Here is a 20,797-nt window from a genome sequence, read left to right as displayed (position 1 = left end):
TTTAATTGGTTACACTTCGAGTGCCGGACCCTGTATATCTTTTCACAGCTAGCGGACTGCCAGCTTTTAAGCTTAAGTTCGAGTTCTTGGTCAAGCTACAGTGTCTAAGGTAATCGTTCTCTGTTTATTGAACCAGCTCAACCTAGAGTAACTCGAAAGATCTCAACGTCGGCTGCGGATCTACTTCGGAATTAAGAGTTTTGTTGGCTTACTAATTTTGTTTTAAATTATATATTCTGTTCACATAGTATGTATTCTTGCATATGTATTCTCCTTAGCCTCTCTTCAAAGTGCGTAAAAACCCGAAACCAAATACCGACCGCTTTTACATTTATGTATGGCGTGATGCTCAAATGGTGAAGAAGATCTCACCGTGAGATCAGAATGTAGCACTCAGATGAACGTGTATGACCCCGAATTGTGGTGATGTGTTGAAATTTTGTAGCTATTTGTTAGAATCATTGTTTGTTTTTTCTCCATATCATCGAAAATATGTTCAGTAGTTCATGATAAATTTTTTAGTAGTAAGAGATATCCAAAAGTATCTCAAATTTGAAGTTTTCTAAAATGTTTGGTATGAACGAGCATTGAGGTGGACTTCAGTGCCAAAATAATGCGCGCAAAATACTAATCACATTAATTTAACGAATCATCGCACAAAGCGTATCGTGCAAAACCGACAGATAGAAATACAGAATATTTCCAGTGATTGAGTGATATGTGCTCGCGATACGTTTTGTAAAACAGACACTAGCTATGGATTGTTATTAAATATGAGAATTTTTAATTGACTAATATGATGGAGACATATTTGAGCATGTGTTTAAGACGGCAAATTTTGTCTATGACATTATCCACCATCCTTTTTTCAATTTTTTTCATATAGCATTCGTAAAAAATTGAAAAAACAAAATATTTATAGAAATTTCATTAGTTTTTGAAGGTTAATCTATAAAAGTACGTCCACTTGTAATAAGGATAAAATGAATTAAGTAAGAAAAATTAGATATTTTTTTGTGTATCTCCCGACGAACGACTAATATAGTTAAAACCAAGGTAAAATAAAGACATGCAATCTGTTTTAATCTACCTAGTGATGTTATGATGTCTTTCTCATATAACTCATATTTTCGTAAATACTACTGATGAATTGTTTAAAAATCTTTTTCTGTCTTGAATAAGAAAAAAATTTAAACCAATTTTAAAGGAATCCTTGTTTTTTTTGTTTGCTCTGAATAATGATTTAAAATTTGAAACATACTTTATTCTGTTGTTCCGGAACCGGCAGTCTATGAGACCGTAAAACATTTCATTTGAGTCTAAGTTTGTGAAAATCTACTCAGCGGGTCTTCATGAAAACGAATAGGGTTCCATCTTTGAGTTTTTGACTACCATTTCCAGTAATTCTGGAACTGCGAACTGGCAGCCGGTTTAGCTGAATTCGGTTCGTTTGGACACTTCACGTTGTATTTCCGGAACCGGAAGCCCGATCTGGATAACATTATACATCAACTTATGGGAACATTATGCTGTGCGACTATTTCGTAGCAACCACAACATTGATGCTTGTAAAATATATTTGTACTATTACCTAGGGGTCTTTCAATACTGCGGTAACTGGTAGTGAATCGCTCATGGACACTTTTTATTGAGATTTTTCTTCGAAGTGCCTGGTCATGTCGTCGGTTTCACCAATATTTTTTACTTAAACATGGATAAAATTTCGAATTTACCATGAGCATAGTATTTTTCCATAAGCGTATTGAGTATCCGTCATTTTGTGAAAAAATAATTTTCTGCCGTGTCATTTTGTGTATGGTTTATGTACGCGTGTGTCTAAAAAGTCGAATGAAGAACAATAAAATTGAAATTGTAAATTGAAATTGAAATCTCGTATCCAATCCGCAATTCATATTCGGTAAATAATTTACATAGAGCATGAACCAAAGTAATATTCCGAATTTCGATCCACTAGAAAATAATAAAATCAAGAGATTTTTGGTTTTAGGTCACGGTATTACAGTTGCCTACCTAAAATTGTTGGAGGCTTTGAATGATGTATTTTCGGTAGCTAAATGGACGGGTCATAAACATGTTCTGCGTAAATAAATTCTGTGGATGGTAAAAAAGCTGTCTCTTTAACCAAACGCCAAGTCATGAAACGGATTCGTCACAAAAAAGCTGGATACCGAAACCAGCAGCATACAAGCATAAACTTTTGCCAACACACGTTACGTCCACTTTATTGGATGATATTTTGCAACGAAACTAAAAAGGCAAAATAGTATGGGATGGTGTTCGGTTGCCGGCAGTGTTCGACACCCCACCGTAACTTTTGACAGAAAGCAGATAGCGTCAATCTGACAAATGTCATGTGTGTGTAATAGCAGCACGTTCTTTTTGTGCCGAATTGCGAAGCAAACAGTCACTTGTACTTTTTGCTGCGTTCAAAATAACTTAATTACGTGAATATTAACACAAAAGTTTTTTCTGACTATTTTTAGAGTATCATGAATTGCAGAGCATCAATCGGAAAGGTGAGTGGATTTAATATTTATGAGGTGAAATAAATCTATTTCGTGATTTAATACCGGATGCTATCAAAATTTTCGCAACCAAGGATTTTTTTTGTCATTTTCAAAATGTTTACCAATTTCGATTACCGGCACCCCAAAGAATAAATTCCGTGTTTTCTTTGATTAATTGCAGTTTTTACTTATATTTTTCCTTAACTTTTCGTTTGAGTGTTTGAACAGAATGATTTTACAAGGGTATTTTTTTTTAATATTACCATTTAATTCTGTTATAAGTATATCACGTCACTATACAAATTCACTATGTATCTCACGACACTATAAATCTTGTATAATAAACGTCACATCACATATGCGCATTTCGAATATAATTTATATTCTTCATCAGTGTGATAGTTTTGTTTAGTTATTGAAAGAATGCTGCAATGTTGTTCTTTTTATATGAAACGGAAATAGGTAGATTCCTATAACAGGTATAAATACCTCGAAAAAATTTATCTAATTTGTTTAGGGTAGGGAGAGGTTAAGTGTTTTCTATGTTTGTCTGTCCCCTGTGTGTAGGTAATAACTTAAAGAGCCAGGAAGACCTATTTCCTTGGTCTCTGTTTAGTAAAGAAGTGGAATTATGTTTGAAAATTTCTAGACTTTCTGCCGAATCTAATTTCCATGGGTTGGAAATTTGTCTTAAAATTTTTATGTCATTTGTAGTGAAATCATGGTTTTCGGAAAAGGCATGCTCAGCTACTTTCGACTTGAAATGGTGTGATGAACCCCGTTCCAGATCCTTGGATGCTTTCCCTATTTCCGCTATGTGTTCCTTGAAACGGATATCTAATGATCTCTTTGTTTGTCCAATGTATAATTTATCACAATGAGAACATGAAATTTTGTATACCCCCGATTTTTTCAATTTGTCAGTAGGATCTTTAGTAGATCCTAGTAAAGTTTTCAACTGGTTGCTAGTACTACTGAACACTAAATCCAAGACAAAGGGTTTTAATTTTGATTTAAGTGGATATGCCATGTTAGAGTTGAAGTCTACCGATATTCTTTTCAAGGTTTCTGATAGGGGGTCAAAGTTGTAAGTGATAATTTTTTCAATGATCTTAATTTCTTATCGAGGATTGTTTGGATTGAGCGCTCCGGATATCCATTAAGCTTTCCAATTTCGAAGATAAAATTTTTCTCTTTCACTACCGCATCATCTCTGAGGGGTAATGTTAGCATTCTGTGAAACATATGGTGAAATGCTGCCATTTTGTGTTGGTGAGAAGGTTAGAAATATTAGGTATAACTCGCTCTGTATTGGTTGGCTTCCTATATATTTCGCAAGATAAAGTTTTTGCCTCCCGTATAATAAGAACATCTAAGAAAGGTAAACTGTTGTTTGTCTCCCTCTCGCAGGTGAATTTTATGTTCCTATGTAAATTGTTGATTGTATCGAAAAAATTTTCCAAATCGTTACGTTTGTTGATGCAAAATATATCATCAACGTATCTCCACCAGCGATTAGGTAGTAATCCTTGTTTATTTAAAAGTTCTTCGAGGTTTGCCATAAATAATTCGCATAAAAATGGGGAGAGCGGATTACCCATTGGGGCCCCTTGTAATTGTTTATAAAATTCCCCTCTGAATTTGAAATAATTTACATCCATGCAAAGCCGGGTTAGAGTAAGGCAAGACCTTACTTTGCATTTCCATAAACTACTACTCTTTTGTTTAACTAACCAATCTTCCAACATATTGATTGAGTCCTTCACCGGGACACTTGGGAATAAGGAGGCTACATCGAAAGATACCATTATTTCGTCATCTGAGTTCAGAAGTTGAGTAGCGAATTATTATGTATTGGGAATGGATCTACTAAAAAACTTTTTCGGCATATTTTTGAATTCTTCCACTAGCCATTTGGAGATTTTTTGGGTAGGGGCTCCTACTGAAGAGATGATTTTCCTTATTTCATTCCCAGGTTTATGGTTTTTAGGTAAAAGTCCATAAACTTGGGAAAGTTATTCTCCAAATGGCTAGCGGACGAATTCAAAAATATGCCGAAAAAGTTTTTTAGTAGATCCATTCCCAATACACAATAATTCGCTACTCAACTTCTGAACTCAGGTGAAATCGAAGATGACGAAATAATGGTATCTTTCGATGTAGCCTCCTTATTCCCAAGTGTCCCGGTGAAGGACTCAATCAATATGTTGGAAGATTGGTTAGTTAAACAAAAGAGTAGTAGTTTATGGAAATGCAAAGTAAGGTCTTACCTTACTCTAACCCAGCTTTGCATGGATGTAAATTATTTCAAATTCAGAGGGGAATTTTATAAACAATTACAAGGGGCCCCAATGGGTAGCCCGCTCTCCCCATTTTTATGCGAATTATTTATGGCAAAACTCCTTGTATTTTTAGCGAAATTTCTTAGGGTGCCGGTAAACGAACACTTTTTTTTTAAATGGCCAAAATTTATCACTTTACTAAATTGATAATAAAGTATTTTCAATCGATTCAATCAACTTAGTTTCTTATTCAGTTGTTAGCTAGGGACTTTAGCTTTCCATTGATGTATAGATGTCCGCATAATGTGCACTCTCCCTTACAACAATTCTATAAAGCGCACAATAATCTGGACTCAGAGCACAGGAAGGTTTTAGCTCATACTATTGTAGACTTTTACATCACAAATAACGATTTGCTGAACTGATCTCGGGACGATTTCTTTCAGATTTCAGTAACTACGATTTCTTTCAGATTTCAGTAATTAAATTCTCAAAAATTAGGGAATGCTAAGAATATGTTTATATTTCTTATCTAGGAGACCTATTTTAATCCACGAGATAGTACGGTTAACAAGACAAATCCATCCGGATTGATCTACGATCGTTTCCACAACCGCAACAAGAAAGCATTGGTCAAGTCCAAAATTACAGTTATTACTTCTTTGCAAGCTCTACGGAATAAGGCATTGGAACTTCCATTCGATGGTATTACAATCATTTGCAATTAATCTCAATCATTAAAGGCAGTATTTTTTATCAGATATCGAGAAACGAATGTCCCACAAAAACTGGTTGCGGAACAAATCCGAACCAAATGAACAAATTGTACAACACTGGAAAGACTCCTTCTTACTACGCGTCAGAGATATCCATGGAGACAAGGAAGTAAACAAAAAAAAATTTATCACAGAATGGTCCAGACCAATGAACAAAAACGAATAATTGCTGGTAAGTTATATTATGCAGTTCTTTATTTCATTACCGATACGGATATTCTCTATGTTTTTTTATGTACATGTTCTAAGACACCGGTATTGATCCTAATCTTTACGCATTGATAACATATAGAAAACTACCTGTGCTCGTGCTCTGTTCTGACGCTGCTACGATCTTAATATTATTAAACTATATTTATCTTATGTATTATTTCATTTTCAGGTAGACTTAGATTTTGATTCGATTCATGAACGATCGGGAGAACGACACAAACTGGTTGATAACTGGGAACAGTTTACTGTTGGTTTTAGACAGTACATTTTGCTGAATGACTAAAGAGATGATCTCTCTCGGATGCTTGTATTACATTTGAATGATCCAGATTTGCCTCAAAGTACGCTCCATGAATAAAATGTTTCTAAATATAAGGTATATATTCTATTTTGTATTCCTATAGACGCTCGCGATGTACAGTTTTTCACGCTGTGCTGGGTTTGCGACTCCCTGCAGGAATACTCGAAAGCGATAAGTGACCTTAGGGGCGAGTTTGAATCCCGTAATATTCCCTTCACACCAAGAATATACGCAATTGAAAAACCTAGATTGCTAGAATCGTTCTACGTAGTTACAAGCTTACTAGAGTATCAGCTACCTTCCTTCCTGCGTTGTATAGATGTGATTGTAAAACTGAATTGCGTCTTGAATTTCGAATATCCGGAGAGTTGTGAACTTTTTTGGGGTTTTGTTAACCTGTATTTCTACGACATCAAGTACATTCGAAAATCAAAAAACAACAAATTACTACAACTGTTTGCATATTTGAATAAACGGAAAAATGAACTTTGTTGATTGTATCCAAAAAATTCCGCATAATGTGCACTCTCCCTTACAACAATTCTATAAAGCGCACAATAATCTGGACTCAGAGCACAGGAAGTTTTTAGCTCATACTATTGTAGACTTTTACATCACAAATAACGATTTGCTGAACTGATCTCGGGACGATTTCTTTCAGATTTCAGTAACTACGATTTCTTTCAGATTTCAGTAATTAAATTCTCAAAAATTAGGGAATGCTAAGAATATGTTTATATTTCTTATCTAGGATACCTATTTTAATCCACGAGATAGTACGGTTAACAAGACAAATCCATCCGGATTGATCTACGATCGTTTCCACAACCGCAACAAGAAAGCATTGGTCAAGTCCAAAATTACAGTTATTACTTCTTTGCAAGCTCTACGGAATAAGGCATTGGAACTTCCATTCGATGGTATTACAATCATTTGCAATTAATCTCAATCATTAAAGGCAGTATTTTTTATCAGATATCGAGAAACGAATGTCCCACAAAAACTGGTTGCGGAACAAATCCGAACCAAATGAACAAATTGTACAACACTGGAAAGACTCCTTCTTACTACGCGTCAGAGATATCCATGGAGACAAGGAAGTAAACAAAAAAAAAAGTTTATCACAGAATGGTCCAGACCAATGAACAAAAACGGATAATTGCTGGTAAGTTATATTATGCAGTTCTTTATTTCATTACCGATACGGATATTCTCTATGTTTTTTTATGTACATGTTCTAAGACACCGGTATTGATCCTAATCTTTACGCATTGATAACATATAGAAAACTACCTGTGCTCGTGCTCTGTTCTGACGCTGCTACGATCTTAATATTATTAAACTATATTTATCTTATGTATTATTTCATTTTCAGGTAGACTTAGGTTTTGATTCGATTCATGAACGATCGGGAGAACGACACAAACTGGTTGATAACTGGGAACAGTTTACTGTTGGTTTTAGACAGTACATTTTGCTGAATAACTAAAGAGATGATCTCTCTCGGATGCTTGTATTACATTTGAATGATCCAGATTTGCCTCAAAGTACGCTCCATGAATAAAATGTTTCTAAATATAAGGTATATATTCTATTTTGTATTCCTATAGACGCTCGCGATGTACAGTTTTCACGCTGTGCTGGGTTTGCGACTCCCTGCAGGAATACTCGAAAGCGATAAGTGACCTTAGGGGCGAGTTTGAATCCCGTAATATTCCCTTCACACCAAGAATATACGCAATTGAAAAACCTAAATTGCTAGAATCGTTCTACGTAGTTACAAGCTTACTAGAGTATCAGCTACCTTCCTTCCTGCGTTGTATAGATGTGATTGTAAAACTGAATTGCGTCTTGAATTTCGAATATCCGGAGAGTTGTGAACTTTTTTGGGGTTTTGTTAACCTGTATTTCTACGACATCAAGTACATTCGAAAATCAAAAAACAACAAATTACTACAACTGTTTGCATATTTGAATAAACGGAAAAATGAACTGCCAACTGTGTAAGGAATTGCATAGCAATTTGGAAGCCTTATCGATCATTTAACTTTAACACATGGAACACCTTCATTTTTCAAATATAATTGTACAATATGCCGACAACAAATATATATCGTTTCAAATGACATATACGATTACAGCATGGTGAAGTTTTTGATACAGTTGGCGAAGGAAGTACTTCGAACTACGATAAAAATGTGAACGAAAATGTATACGTAGATCCTGAAGAACCCGTAGAAAGGTTATATAACATACAGTCTTGTACCACTTCGAATGATACAGAGAGAAATATAGAGAAAGTTAGTGAAAATTTTAGATTTGAGACAGAATTTGAGAAAAGCTGTTTTTAATTTCACTCTTAATCTTTTTTTCATAAATATGTTTATTTCATAGGCAATATACAAAGTTTTTCTTCGCCATGGCATCCACAATACATAGTACTTTAAACCTAATACATTTCGAATATCATATCAGTATGCTGGTATTCATTAGTTAATCTAAACACTGTTTTTATCAAGCGGTTTGCTACTATGATTTTCATTAAATAAAATACATTTATTTTGTACATGATCTTATAACTATTTCAGGTTTGTTTGTATCAGTTCATCACTTTCATTCAATATAATCGCCCTTATTCTGAATAACGTCATATTATAATTATTATTATTATATCGTTTATTTATCCCGGTTTTAACCTAATTCTGGTCGTTCACCGGGAACGTCGTATTGGTTTTTCGATCGAATATGGTTCCTCTTAGCTACCTTTGATTTTGCTAGCGTTATTAGGAATACGAATGAAATACGATAAAAAAACGATACGTCGTTATTCAGAATAAGGGCGAATATAACTGGCTATTGGTTAAACTCATGGAAAAGAAAAGATTCTAGCATAAAATAAAATTTAAGTTGGAACTCCAATGGATTTAATGAAATGATAAAGAAGTTTCATGTAAGGAAGGTCATGACAAGCAAGAATGTCGCGAACTGGGACATTGGATAGTCTACCTTGGGTACGCAAGGAATTTATTAGTTGAGATCTGACAACACGATACTCCACGCGTGTCCAAACGACATGATCAATATCGCGATAATCTTCGCCACAAGCACAATGATTAGTTTCGGAAAATCCAATTTGAAGAAGGTGTGCATCTAACGTGTAGTGATTGGACATGAGTCCGGACATCACACGAATGAAGTCCCTACTCACATTCAGTCCCCTGAACCATGCCTTTGTCGATATTTTAAGAATAATTGAGTACATCCACCGACCCAGATCATCTCTATCCTAAGAAGCTTGCCAGCTGGCAAGTGTTCTTTGGCTAGACGCGCTATAGAATTCGTTGAAAGCAATCGGTCTTTCATAAATTTCACCCTCAATAGCACTACGTTTGGCTAAAGTATCGGCTCTCTCATTGCCTGGAATGGAGCAATGAGCCGGGACCCAGACTATAGTGACTTTATAATTATTATTCAAAATGTCGTTCAGGTATTCACCCCTAGTTTGTACGTCGATCGATTCGAAATATTCCGATCGAATGTGCAATTTCCATTCTGCATTCCTTTCGAGTTTGGTATGAACTCGAATATCATTCGTTCGAGTTGTTTAATTTTCGAACATTACTCGATCGACTTGCATACGTATTACTTCTGTTCGGTTTAGAATCGTTCTAAATTGTTTATACAAGGTTGAAGGTTTCGTTTACTAAGGAATGAATAATATAAATAATATAGAACGTAGTGCTGACAGCTTTGATGGTTAGTGTTTGAAATTTCAAGTGTTCCCGAACGAGAGTCGATCGAATCATACAACTCGAACGGAATAAGGAATGCAAAATTCGAACTCGAACAAAAGTGTAGATTCGTTCGTATCACAAATCCGGCGGATTGCAGTCGTGATGAAAGCTTCCAAAAGCGATCTTTCAATGAAAGAACTATTGCCAAAACTTCAAGACTCATTGTATGTGTCGAATGCATGCAGCCTAAGGCAATTCGCAAACAACGGTACTGAAACAACGCTCTAATTTGATAATATGGGAGTTTGCAGCGGAACGAAAACAAACGCATCCATATTCCATCACTGGAAGTATCGATGTCTGATACAATTTTATTAGATCTTCCGGGTAAGCACCCCACCAAGATCCTGTTATTGTTCGAAGAAAATATAATTAAAGTAAATGAGTAAATATATATTCAAAATGAGTAAAATCGAAATCTAGTGTTTTGATATAGAAATAAACCTGAAAAAGGTTCATTTTCAAGTACTATTAAATGTTCTGTACTGTACTCTATTATGGTAGAAGTCAATAGTAGTTTCAACCAGTTGAAATAAATGAATGTCACCATGTGCATAGTGATTGCAACCATAAGACAGAAGATTCTGAAGTTGAAAAACTGGCAGCCCCAGTAGTTCCCCATTACCAGACCCTGTCAGCTTGGAGCGAAATCAATCTTCAGTTCAGCAACGCCATCGCACGGTGTCACATTCAACATATCATGTCAATTGTATGGGTGCGCAGTGCTGCTATTTTGGCGCGCACGAATTTAACATTTCTCTTCCCTACTTCTGTGTACGAGATTCGATGCGAACTCGCCTGAGGGCGCCATGCTCGCAAAAAAATGTTGTTGCCAATGATTTGTTCAGGAAATGTGAGAGCTGGATATCTTGTTAATATGATGTCTTTGCCATTACCAATACAAGTAGGTTTACAATTTTCTCTGCACAAAAATCACATAACTGCGAAAGCAAATGTTGTCCTAATGGTAATAACCAAATCATGTATATATTAGGGCTGAAAAGTTACCACTCGAGACTGAACACCCAATTTAAATCTTAATAATTTAAGTTTAACTCATATTACAATAAATATTTATTTACAAAAAAAACTTGAGTTTATCGTCAAAATGAAAGGGAAAACAAATTTCCACTTGTTAAATTATTTCAGAATTATTAACAACAACATTTGTTCATGCGAAAATCTAATTTTAATTAAATTATTATTTTAATTTTAATAATTTTTGTATGAGAAAAATCATTTTCATCTCTGTTATTTTCGCAGCACTCAAGATTTTGTTTTAAACAATGTATTGCGTGCATTCTCATGGAGCAAACTCACCTTAAGCCTAAATCTTTTCCATGGCTTGTAGACGTTTGGGAATTGCTTGCTGTTGAACTCCTAGCATCTATGCAAGCTGTTGTTGTGTTTGCGTGCCGTATTCATCCTGTAGTAAAGGCTCAATCGGGTGATGTTCTGGGCAGTTTGGTGAATTACAAGGGACCGTTCATAAACCACGTAGACTGAAGTTTGGCACTTTTGAACCATTTACCTCACTTCGTTATTTTTATTAACCTTCCTTATCCTTATATTCCTTATATTACATTTTGGTGGGGAAAGGGTTCCAATCAGCTTTTTACAGCCCTGTCCAAAATGTATTGCCCTCCCCGTTAATTTGTATCAGGCCGAATTAGCGCATGCGCGCCATATAAACGCCTCTTTCAATATGCGGAAATTATATTATTACCCAACAGTTTCTATTATTTATTCATGTTGGTTTTCTTACCTTTGGTCATAGTTTATATTCTGTTTTACCTTAATTCCAGTGTTCTATTCAATTGTGTTTCGTAAGTGTCTTTTGTTGTCCTTCTATTTTATTTCCATTCCGTACTTTTGCTGATGTTATTTTATTCCCTGAAATGTAAAAGTTAGTTGTATGCAATGGTCTTTTTATTCTTACCGATGTTTCATTTTGTATCTAAGATTTTCTAAGAGTGTTAATTAAATTATTTTCCAATTTTTCAGCTCCACATTTATCACATTTGTTCCTGCTTTTCTTGAGTATTTTATTCTTTATTCCGAATTTCTTGGTTATGCTCAGTCATCCATTTCCGAAAAAAAGAGAGACAAAAAAGGATTAGTGTTTTTTTTAATGACATCTTTGTACGGCCGGTCATGATTGTTTGACGGGAAAAAAAACTGAGAACATGCATTTTTATTTAAATTATATTGACCCTTGGGTCCCATAAGTATTGCTACAGCATGTTCACATTTAGTTGTCTTCAGTTGATCCTTGACAGTGGCAAGGCACAAATCTCCAAATATCAAGGGGAACGTGCCATTTGAGCCAATTTGTTCTGATTCCTGATTCCTGACCCACAATCGAAATGCATCACTACCAATTTGGTACAACGCACTCAAAGGCACGGTAAAATGTATATTGTATATACACACAAAAACACATACATACACACACAGTCACACACATACACACATGCATACATACCCACATGTATTCCACACGCAAGCATTACAACATTGAGTTACTATTTCTACTCTGATAGATCCTAACTAAAACTAGTGTGCCAATAGTCATCTCATTAGTAGAGTCACCATGTTATTTTAGCGATCACTCGACTTTTAATAATTGATTTGTGATAAATACAAAGTCTTTGCATCGTCTCTAAGAAGCAATAACGCATAGCAGTAGTTCGGAAGTGGTTCAATACTGCTGTTTTAGCGAAGCAAAATGCTCCAAATTTCATGTTACTTCTGAAATTAATCTATCAAACAGAGATAACAGAGCTCACTATAACTAATGGTTCTCGTATATGAAATGACTAATGGATTTGAGATGAATGGAGGTACCGTTACCCAATTTCTATCTCTTCTAATGATCGATCGTTAGTCCTGAGCTGAAACGGTGGCCTTTATTACCATTCTTGCATGCACTTACTCTTACATTTCACTCACACATCATCTCACCCATCAGGTCCCAAACGATACATCTTCACAATACAAATTGGATGAACATCGTTTGACAGCTATCAGTGGTTTGCCCATTGGTTAAGTCATTATTATTCCGTTCTATTTTACAATATTCTACCTCATACCACAGTAATCCATTGTACACAAACCACCAATAAACGTCAAATATGAACTCGATTCACCGTTCACCTGTTGTCATCGTGTGAAACCCAATTGGGATACGTTCACTCCACTTAACTTCTACTTCTATAACACTGGTTATAGGAACCGGTAGTATGAAAATAAAACATAAAAAGAGCTCAGTTAAACCCTACCGGCCTCTCCAACCCCGGATGTTGGAGCGTAATGCAACCAACATTTCACTCACAATCGAAAGGTATCATAATATACGGTTTGATACAACGCATACATACATACATGTATAAATATATACAGGCACCAAGGCATACTGACGTACACACATATATACATACATATACACACATGTGTACATACATATACATATTTACAAATATATATTTCACACGCAAATATTGTAACATTGATTAAATAGTAAATTCTAATAGATAATCACCCCGATTCTGCAATCCGACGGATTTGTGATACGAACGAATCTACACTTTCGTTCGAGTTCGAATTTTGCATTCTTTATTCCATTCGACTTGTATGATTCGATCGAACTCACGTTGAAATTTCGAACACTAATTATCAAAGCTGTCAACACTACTTACACGTTCTATATTATTTATATTATTCAATTCTTAGTAAACGAAACCGTCACACTTGTATAAACAAAATAGAACGATTCTAAACCGAACAGACGTAATACGTACGCAAGTCGATCGAGTAATGTTCGAAAATAGAACAACTCGAACGAATGATATTCGAGTTTATACCCAACTCGAACGGAATACAGAATGGAAATTGCACATTCGATCGGAATATTTCGAATCGATCGACGTATAGAATAGGGGTGAATAATTCTAATAGATAAATTCGAATAGATTTTAACTAAATTCATTGTGCCAATAGTCATTTCATTAATAGAGTCACCATATTATTCTACCGATTACTCGACTTTCAATAAATGAATTGTGATGAAATCAAATACAAAATCGTTGTTTCATCTCTGATAAGCAATACCGCATAAAAGTAGTTCAGAAAATGTACGATATCGCTGTTATAGCGACGCGAAATACTCCTAACCTCATCTCACTCTCGAAGTCAATCTATCGAACAGACACAACAGATCTCGCTCTAACCAATGGTTTTCATATATGAAATGACTAATGGATTTGAGATGAATAGGGGTGCCGTCACCCATTTTCTATCTCTTTTATTGGTCGATCGTTAGTCCTGAGCTGAAACGGTGGCCTTTATTACCGTTCTTGCATTCCACTTCACTTATACTTCACTCACATATCACCTCATCCATCAGATCCCACACGAGCACGACACAACCTCACAGAATAAACGTCAAGGATGAACTTAATTCACCATTCAACTATTCCGTTATCGTGTGAAACCTGAGTGGGGTACGTTCATTTCGCTTAATTTCCACTTCACATCGATAATAAGGGCCGGTAGTATGAAAATGAAACATAAAAAAGAGCTCAGTTAAGCCCTACCGGCCTCTCCAACCCGGATGTTGCAGCGTATTGCAATCAACATCTTATTCAAATCGTTTCATGTCTCACTCAATAAACTCAATAATTAAACTAAAAGTTATAACACATATTTATATTAAATTGTAACAATAATTAATCGTATCTGATGATGTTTGCAATACCGTCAAGCCCATCAACCACGGAGGGACTTCGTTATTTTTATTAACCATATTGATAAAAATCATTAATCTTGTTTGTAGATGTTTGCTTGCTCGGGTTCAATGCATAGGGTGCTGGTCTTACAAGCCGGTTGTCGTATGTTCGAGCTCCGACCTGGAAGGATTCTCAGTCAGGATGTCGTTAGAATCATAGTACTAGCCATGGAATGATTTTGTACTCTATAAATCGGCTGCGAAATCTGTTGGAACAGGAAGCCCAAATTCCACAAAAAAGGATGTAATGCCAAGACTTTGCTCTAGATGTTTGCTTGCGATGCAATGCCGCATCTGCAGCCAATAGAAACAAATCTACAAGGATTTCCATCTCCAAAGTAGTTCAGCAGAATTGTTTCACAAATTAGGGATTGAAAAATCGAGATTTGTCACGAACGTTACAAGTTTTGAGTCTTACTCGTGACAAGAATTTTGTGCCATAAATAAAAAAACACTTCGGCGTGAATGACCTTCACATCCCTTGGTTTCTGAAAGTGACTTGGTTTTTGCAAAATGTATGAACGCGCATCATAGATCCACCTCGGAATCCCCCGATAACATTTCATAAAAATAATAAGAAAATCCATCGGAAAAATGGAAAGCGTTTTGCGGAGAGCTCTGGGTCGCACATTATTATCTTCGTTGAGCAAAACGGTACAGTCAATCCTTTCGTTGAAGATCTCTGTTATTTTGAGGCGTGTGATAATTCCCGTCGCACTGTGTCGAGATCGATTAGAAATCCGCGACATTAGTAACCTGGTAGTTGATGAGAATCGTTCAACGGCAATCGGTGAAACGCGAAGTGAAGAGATCTGCGTTGTACGCCCCGATTCTATGAGCATCGCTCAAATAGCAGGGGTTCGAAACTACCGAACAATATTCGATAGTTGAACGAACAAGCGAACAGTACAGGGATTTTGAACAATGTATGTCTATGTGCTTAGTCATCGTCATTAGGAATCCTAGGATACGGCAAGCTTAAGCTACAATGTAACTGATGTGTTACTTGAATGTAAGTTGTTCATCAAGATGGACGTCAAGATTTTTAACGCTAGTCGGTCTTCCAATCAAGGATACATACAGAAAGTATTCGAAACGAAATTGTACTTTTTACCTGCTCGACGCAATTATCAGACATGCTTTGGATTAATTGCGCCTTCAAACAACAATGAACTGCGATGAACACCCCGTCACCGATAGTTTTTTTTTAATATTTAGAGGGCTACAATCGGTGCAAAAAATTTTGTAATTGGATCCTAAACCCCTAAAGGATAGCGTACTCCAGCTGAGCCACGTCTTTAAGAGAGCAATGATGTCGAAAATTGATTGTGCGTTTGGAAGAACCCTTCTATGCTCCCACTCACAGGACCGGGACGATTGTTGACCGCTAACTACATGACTCGACTGTGGGTGTCGTATCAGCGGCTTCCATTATCAGAGGCTTTCTTTGATTTCATGACTGTAGAGATAGAGACTGTATAACTGCTAGGAAAGCAACCTGTTCCAAACAAGAAATGTGAACCTTTAATGGAATTGAGTCATCTTGAACCAAACAAATAAGTCGAATGTCATATATTTTGAGTATAGTAAAATTTATTGATTCGTTTACAGCTACTACCTACTCCATACTATTTTAGGATTTGAAGGAAATGTCGAATACCACATTTGCTGCTAAAAAAGCAAACTACCCACAACACGTCAGAAGCTTAGCTATGTTTACTACGAATTATGGAGTCAAAGAATGATGCAAAAATCGTGATATAAAAATTACTTTCCATATTAGATCAAACTATAGTTATTGTGTCTCTGAATGAGCTACCCAACATAGTATTGAGACTCCGACGGGAACGTGTATTGAATAATCGTGCGATTGTGGACACATGTCCAAATGTGTTTGCCTATGTATGTTTTTTTTTCTTCTAACAATTGTGAATTGTATTTCCACTCCATCTAGATGTGGTGTATACTAAGCAGTTCTTATTGTTGCTATCAATACTATATGAGGGGTATCTTTGGAATTTGTTAGGATATTTGGTAGTTTGTTTAGCGGACAGGATTTTAAGGGTTCGGGATTTTTGAGACTTCTGTTTGTAATCTTAACACAGATCCATCACTTATACAATCAACTCACACACGCTTTCTTTATAACGCTCACACTCTATTAATAATATTAACTACTTTACAATAGCAATTTATCTCATGTTTAAGTATAATTCGGCCTGTATGTTGTGGAGGTGTTGCTGGTAATATAAAAACCAAACGACAGCCCATTGTATTTTATTTGTAAATCTTTTTCTTCGGTGTGAATATTTCCAGTGATTCATTATTTAGGCTTCTCGCAACGCAGTTGCTTCACTACACTGAGAAATTTCACGACGAATGTACAGAATTACAATTTACTTGTTTGTTAGTAGTTTTGGAACATTTTTAAATACGATCACACGATTCCGCGACGAAAAAACGCGACGCGACCAGATCCCCGTGGATTGGTTTGTTTCTTGATTTAAGGTACGCACGATGCTTTCAGTTTTACTTTTGTATAAACTATGTATAGTGATCAATATAAAGTCAACCGTTTTGTATCATTTTTCTACTTTTGATCCTGAATCAGTATAATAACTAGTGCTTGTATTGTTTCCTTTGTGTGATATGGACCATTTTTTTCACGAGAAGCAGAAAGAGCACAAGCGAAATAAGACGATAGTTGGAAAAAAAGTTTTATAGGTGGTGTGCATCAGGCTTTTTTCACTTGAGTCTTTTTGCTTGAATGTGATGAAGGAAGTTATGAGCAACGTTTTTGTTTTTCCTAACTTGAAATCTCATACTGCTTTGTTTACTAGATGACAAATTTGCTATGTGCTTGTTTTGTATTTTTATGGAACGATTGACGAGGTTCGAATTGGCTCCTATTATTGATTGAGTTTTGGCAAATTGTATTTCTACACCGGCATGCAACTTAGAAAATATAAATCGTTCCGAGAAACTCTTTGAATATTTAATTTTGAGATTTACTTGCTATAAATTAACATCATTTTATGATATATTTTGAACCTTAAATCAGTTTTGTTACGAGCACCTTCCATTGTGGTATACGCGGCGGACCAACAATAGGGCTTTCACTTAGTGTTACACGAACCCGATATATGACGCGCGATTTCTTAGATACAAGAACTAAAATTTGTTAATTGAAACCTATCAAACAAAAAAAGTAATATTATATATATAAACTCCTAACAACGAACGAACACGATTATATATCACAACGATTCACGGCGGAACGATAATACGAGAATACACGAGTTTTGCTTTTTATATATTTATTCCCGGAACGCGACGATTTGTTTTATTAGTTTACGGACCGACCGAACGCGACGATTTCGGTTAACGACGACACGATACGCGGCGGTAACTGTTTAAAATACAAATAAAAACGAAAAATGAATGATAATTTGCTCTATGTAAACATCTACAAATGGTATTGAACAGATATTACTGAATGTGCGGAAGTTTTATTAATAAATCACTACGTGAACTATATCGCAGCCGGAACTCAAATATAAATAACAGAGATTTTTGTTTCGATTTGAGGAATATGTTATCTTTCTTTTTCAGTCTTTGATTTGTTAACCTAATTTTAAAGTTGTTAGCCGACGCTTAGCTGACAATAAGTTTTTAGTTCAGATTTCTCATGTTCACAGGTATATTCATTAAGATTTCTTTAATCTATGTTTTTCTTTGTCTTTATATAAGTTGAAGGCTTTATGCAGGTTCAGCATTCATCACTTTAAAACCATAATTATGTAACTTCGACTACCTAATGGCACCATATTTTCTCATTATAGCATCTTTCAGTTTTGTATTAGATTTTGTTCATTAAAAAGATCATTCAGCTGCAGTGAAGGAACTGTTATAGTGTGTTCAAATAGTATCTGTTCAACGTTTGTTTGGTCTTTTTTTTCTCACGATTTGAGTTAAAAATAAAATAAACTACACAAAAATGAAACATAAATGAATAACATCTAAAAACTAATATGCACACGAAACCCGACGAGTGAAGAACGATAACGACGATGACGATGACCCCGGTTTTGAACGACGAAACGCGGACGCGACCCGATTTTCCCGATTGTACAAAAATATCTAATTCTTATTATTAGTGTTATTTGTTGTCTTCTGTATTTGTTTAGTTTAATATCTCCATATATATACTTTATACACCGAACATTATTTTTTGTCAACAAAACTAAAATTCAAAGAAGTAGTAGTTTATAATATATCACGAAATTGTTGATTAGTTTCAGAAAAAAAAAACAAACAAATCGTAGGATGCCTAATACACGAAAATTTGACACAGGTTTCCGTAAACCGAAAAAATACTTATAATTTTTGTGATGCCTTGATTGTAGGGACACTTCAATAAATTCGATTTCCAGTATGAGAATAAATAATGGTCTCATAAAGTTATTTATCGTATTGAAACGGCCAACACACAATGCTTTGAATCATACTCAAACGGTGAACTCTTTAATTTATTATTGTGGCTACATTTATTCAAATTCGTGTCGTATAATCTGTTTAAGATTTATATTGAATTGATAACGTTCAAAACTACAGCGAGAATGTTCTCGAACTCCAATCAACTGCTTCAATTGATTTTACAATACAATCATCCCGAGTTGGTGGTTCAGAGTATAAGGCGCTGATCTCACATGTCAGTTGGCGGTATGTTTGAATCCTGACCTATAAAGTTTCTTGTTACCAGTAGGATTGTAGCACCAGCCATGCGAACCATGAATCGGTTGCGAAGTCTGTCGAAACAGATGGTTGACTTCCGCTTCGGAATGTACTATCCTGCCTTTGGCGTTTCTGCAATCTTGACCAATATTGGAGTATCCCTACTTCGTTCAATATATAAGATATAATCTCATTTTACGGCTGAAGTTTCTAGCCATCGTATGCAGTTTCAATTATTCTATTTTGAAAAATAAATAGCATCACAATGACTAGTTTGTTTGACATGAAACTACTGCAGGGTTTGTAACGGCGACAGAAATTGAACACTTAGTACGAAATCTTTAATAATCAAAGTGGGAAAATTTCTACTTTCAAAAATAGGACACACCAACATATTGTGTCTCCCGTACGAGTTCTATACTTTTAGTTTTGTTTTGTTAACAACTCAAAAAACTATTCACACACTCTCCGACTCACTCAATCTGTTACACTGATATACTGTATAAATGTTTTTTTTTCACAGTGCACCTCGGAGCACTTAAAATAAAAAGTTGATATGAACGTTCAAAACAGAACCAGAAGTCTCCAGTTAGGAGTTGTTTTTTTATGATACTCATTAGAGGAAGGATCATTCGTAAAGGAGCATTGCTTCATATATGGGAAAATTGGTAGGAATTATTCATACTAACACTATTGGTTACTTGAAACTGTAGTCTGCTCTCAGCATTGAGTAAATAGCAGTAAATTTACGAACTTTTCTTTAAATATGCATACTTTTTTTTACAATTTCCCGTAGTAAGTGATGTAAAATCGGAAAATATTTTATTTGTTTCTGTGGTGGTGAATTCTTCACCGAAAAAAATAAGATACAAGAAACCTGAGCTCCTTAATTCAACATCAATAAAACCCCTAAGGAATAAAAAATGAAAACTTACTATTTCGAATGAAACGCTGTTGAAGCGATTCCACGTTAAAGTACTGTTCTAATGTACAAAGCCAAAATGGTTAACAATTTTTCTCTGAAATCAACCGTCTCAGCCACAATTTCATCTCGAGTAAGGGCCAAATTAAAAGAACTTCCTCTTCACTACTGCTAATTTTGAGAGCAACTAACTTGATTCTATCGTAGTCCTTTCATTTCCTTTCGACGTTGGTGCTGTACTACGCGCACGCAAACGATTGATTTTTCATCAAAATAGAGTAAAGCTGCTTTCTACATACCATCGAGTTACGTGAATGAAATCACGAATCCTACTTCTTAGATACTGTACATAACGGCTAGTCGCTCACTTAGTTGCGGCGGGAACTGTTCGACAAAGCGGCTCCAATTTTCGTCACCCACTTGCGTTTTGAAGCCATGCAAAATCTGGACACAAAAGATCT

General features: G+C 35.5%; 1 protein-coding gene and 1 long non-coding RNA gene across 7 annotated transcripts in view; one reads left to right on the top strand and one right to left on the bottom strand.

Moving 5' to 3' along the window:
- The first annotated feature begins 1,801 nt into the window (after positions 1 to 1,801).
- Positions 1,802 to 8,430, top strand: LOC131437027 (uncharacterized). Of its 6 annotated transcripts, XR_009230691.1 has the most exons (11): positions 1,802 to 1,948; positions 2,009 to 2,121; positions 2,505 to 2,537; positions 5,347 to 5,515; positions 5,571 to 5,758; positions 5,969 to 6,140; positions 6,204 to 6,767; positions 6,852 to 7,020; positions 7,076 to 7,265; positions 7,476 to 7,647; positions 7,711 to 8,430. It is a non-coding gene; the product is annotated as an uncharacterized LOC131437027 (long non-coding RNA). The 6 variants fall into 6 exon arrangements; XR_009230688.1 differs by lacking the exons at positions 1,802 to 1,948; positions 2,009 to 2,121 and having other exon boundaries at positions 2,155 to 2,537; XR_009230690.1 differs by lacking the exons at positions 1,802 to 1,948; positions 2,009 to 2,121 and having other exon boundaries at positions 2,155 to 2,537; positions 6,204 to 6,793.
- Positions 8,431 to 16,253: 7,823 nt separating this feature from the next.
- LOC131434577 (transportin-1) overlaps positions 16,254 to 20,797 on the bottom strand; it is a 29,862-nt gene continuing 25,318 nt past the window's right edge. The window contains exon 9 of the mRNA XM_058601419.1: positions 16,254 to 20,780. Coding sequence (XP_058457402.1) covers positions 20,673 to 20,780 — 108 coding nt within the window. The 3' untranslated portion in view covers positions 16,254 to 20,672. The remainder of the gene's footprint in view (positions 20,781 to 20,797) is intronic.

The sequence above is a fragment of the Malaya genurostris genome, chromosome 3 (assembly GCF_030247185.1).
Source record: "Malaya genurostris strain Urasoe2022 chromosome 3, Malgen_1.1, whole genome shotgun sequence".
Classification (NCBI taxonomy): domain Eukaryota; kingdom Metazoa; phylum Arthropoda; class Insecta; order Diptera; family Culicidae; genus Malaya; species Malaya genurostris.
The sequence above is the reverse complement of the archived record's forward strand: the minus strand, read 5'-3'. Positions and strand labels throughout refer to the sequence as shown.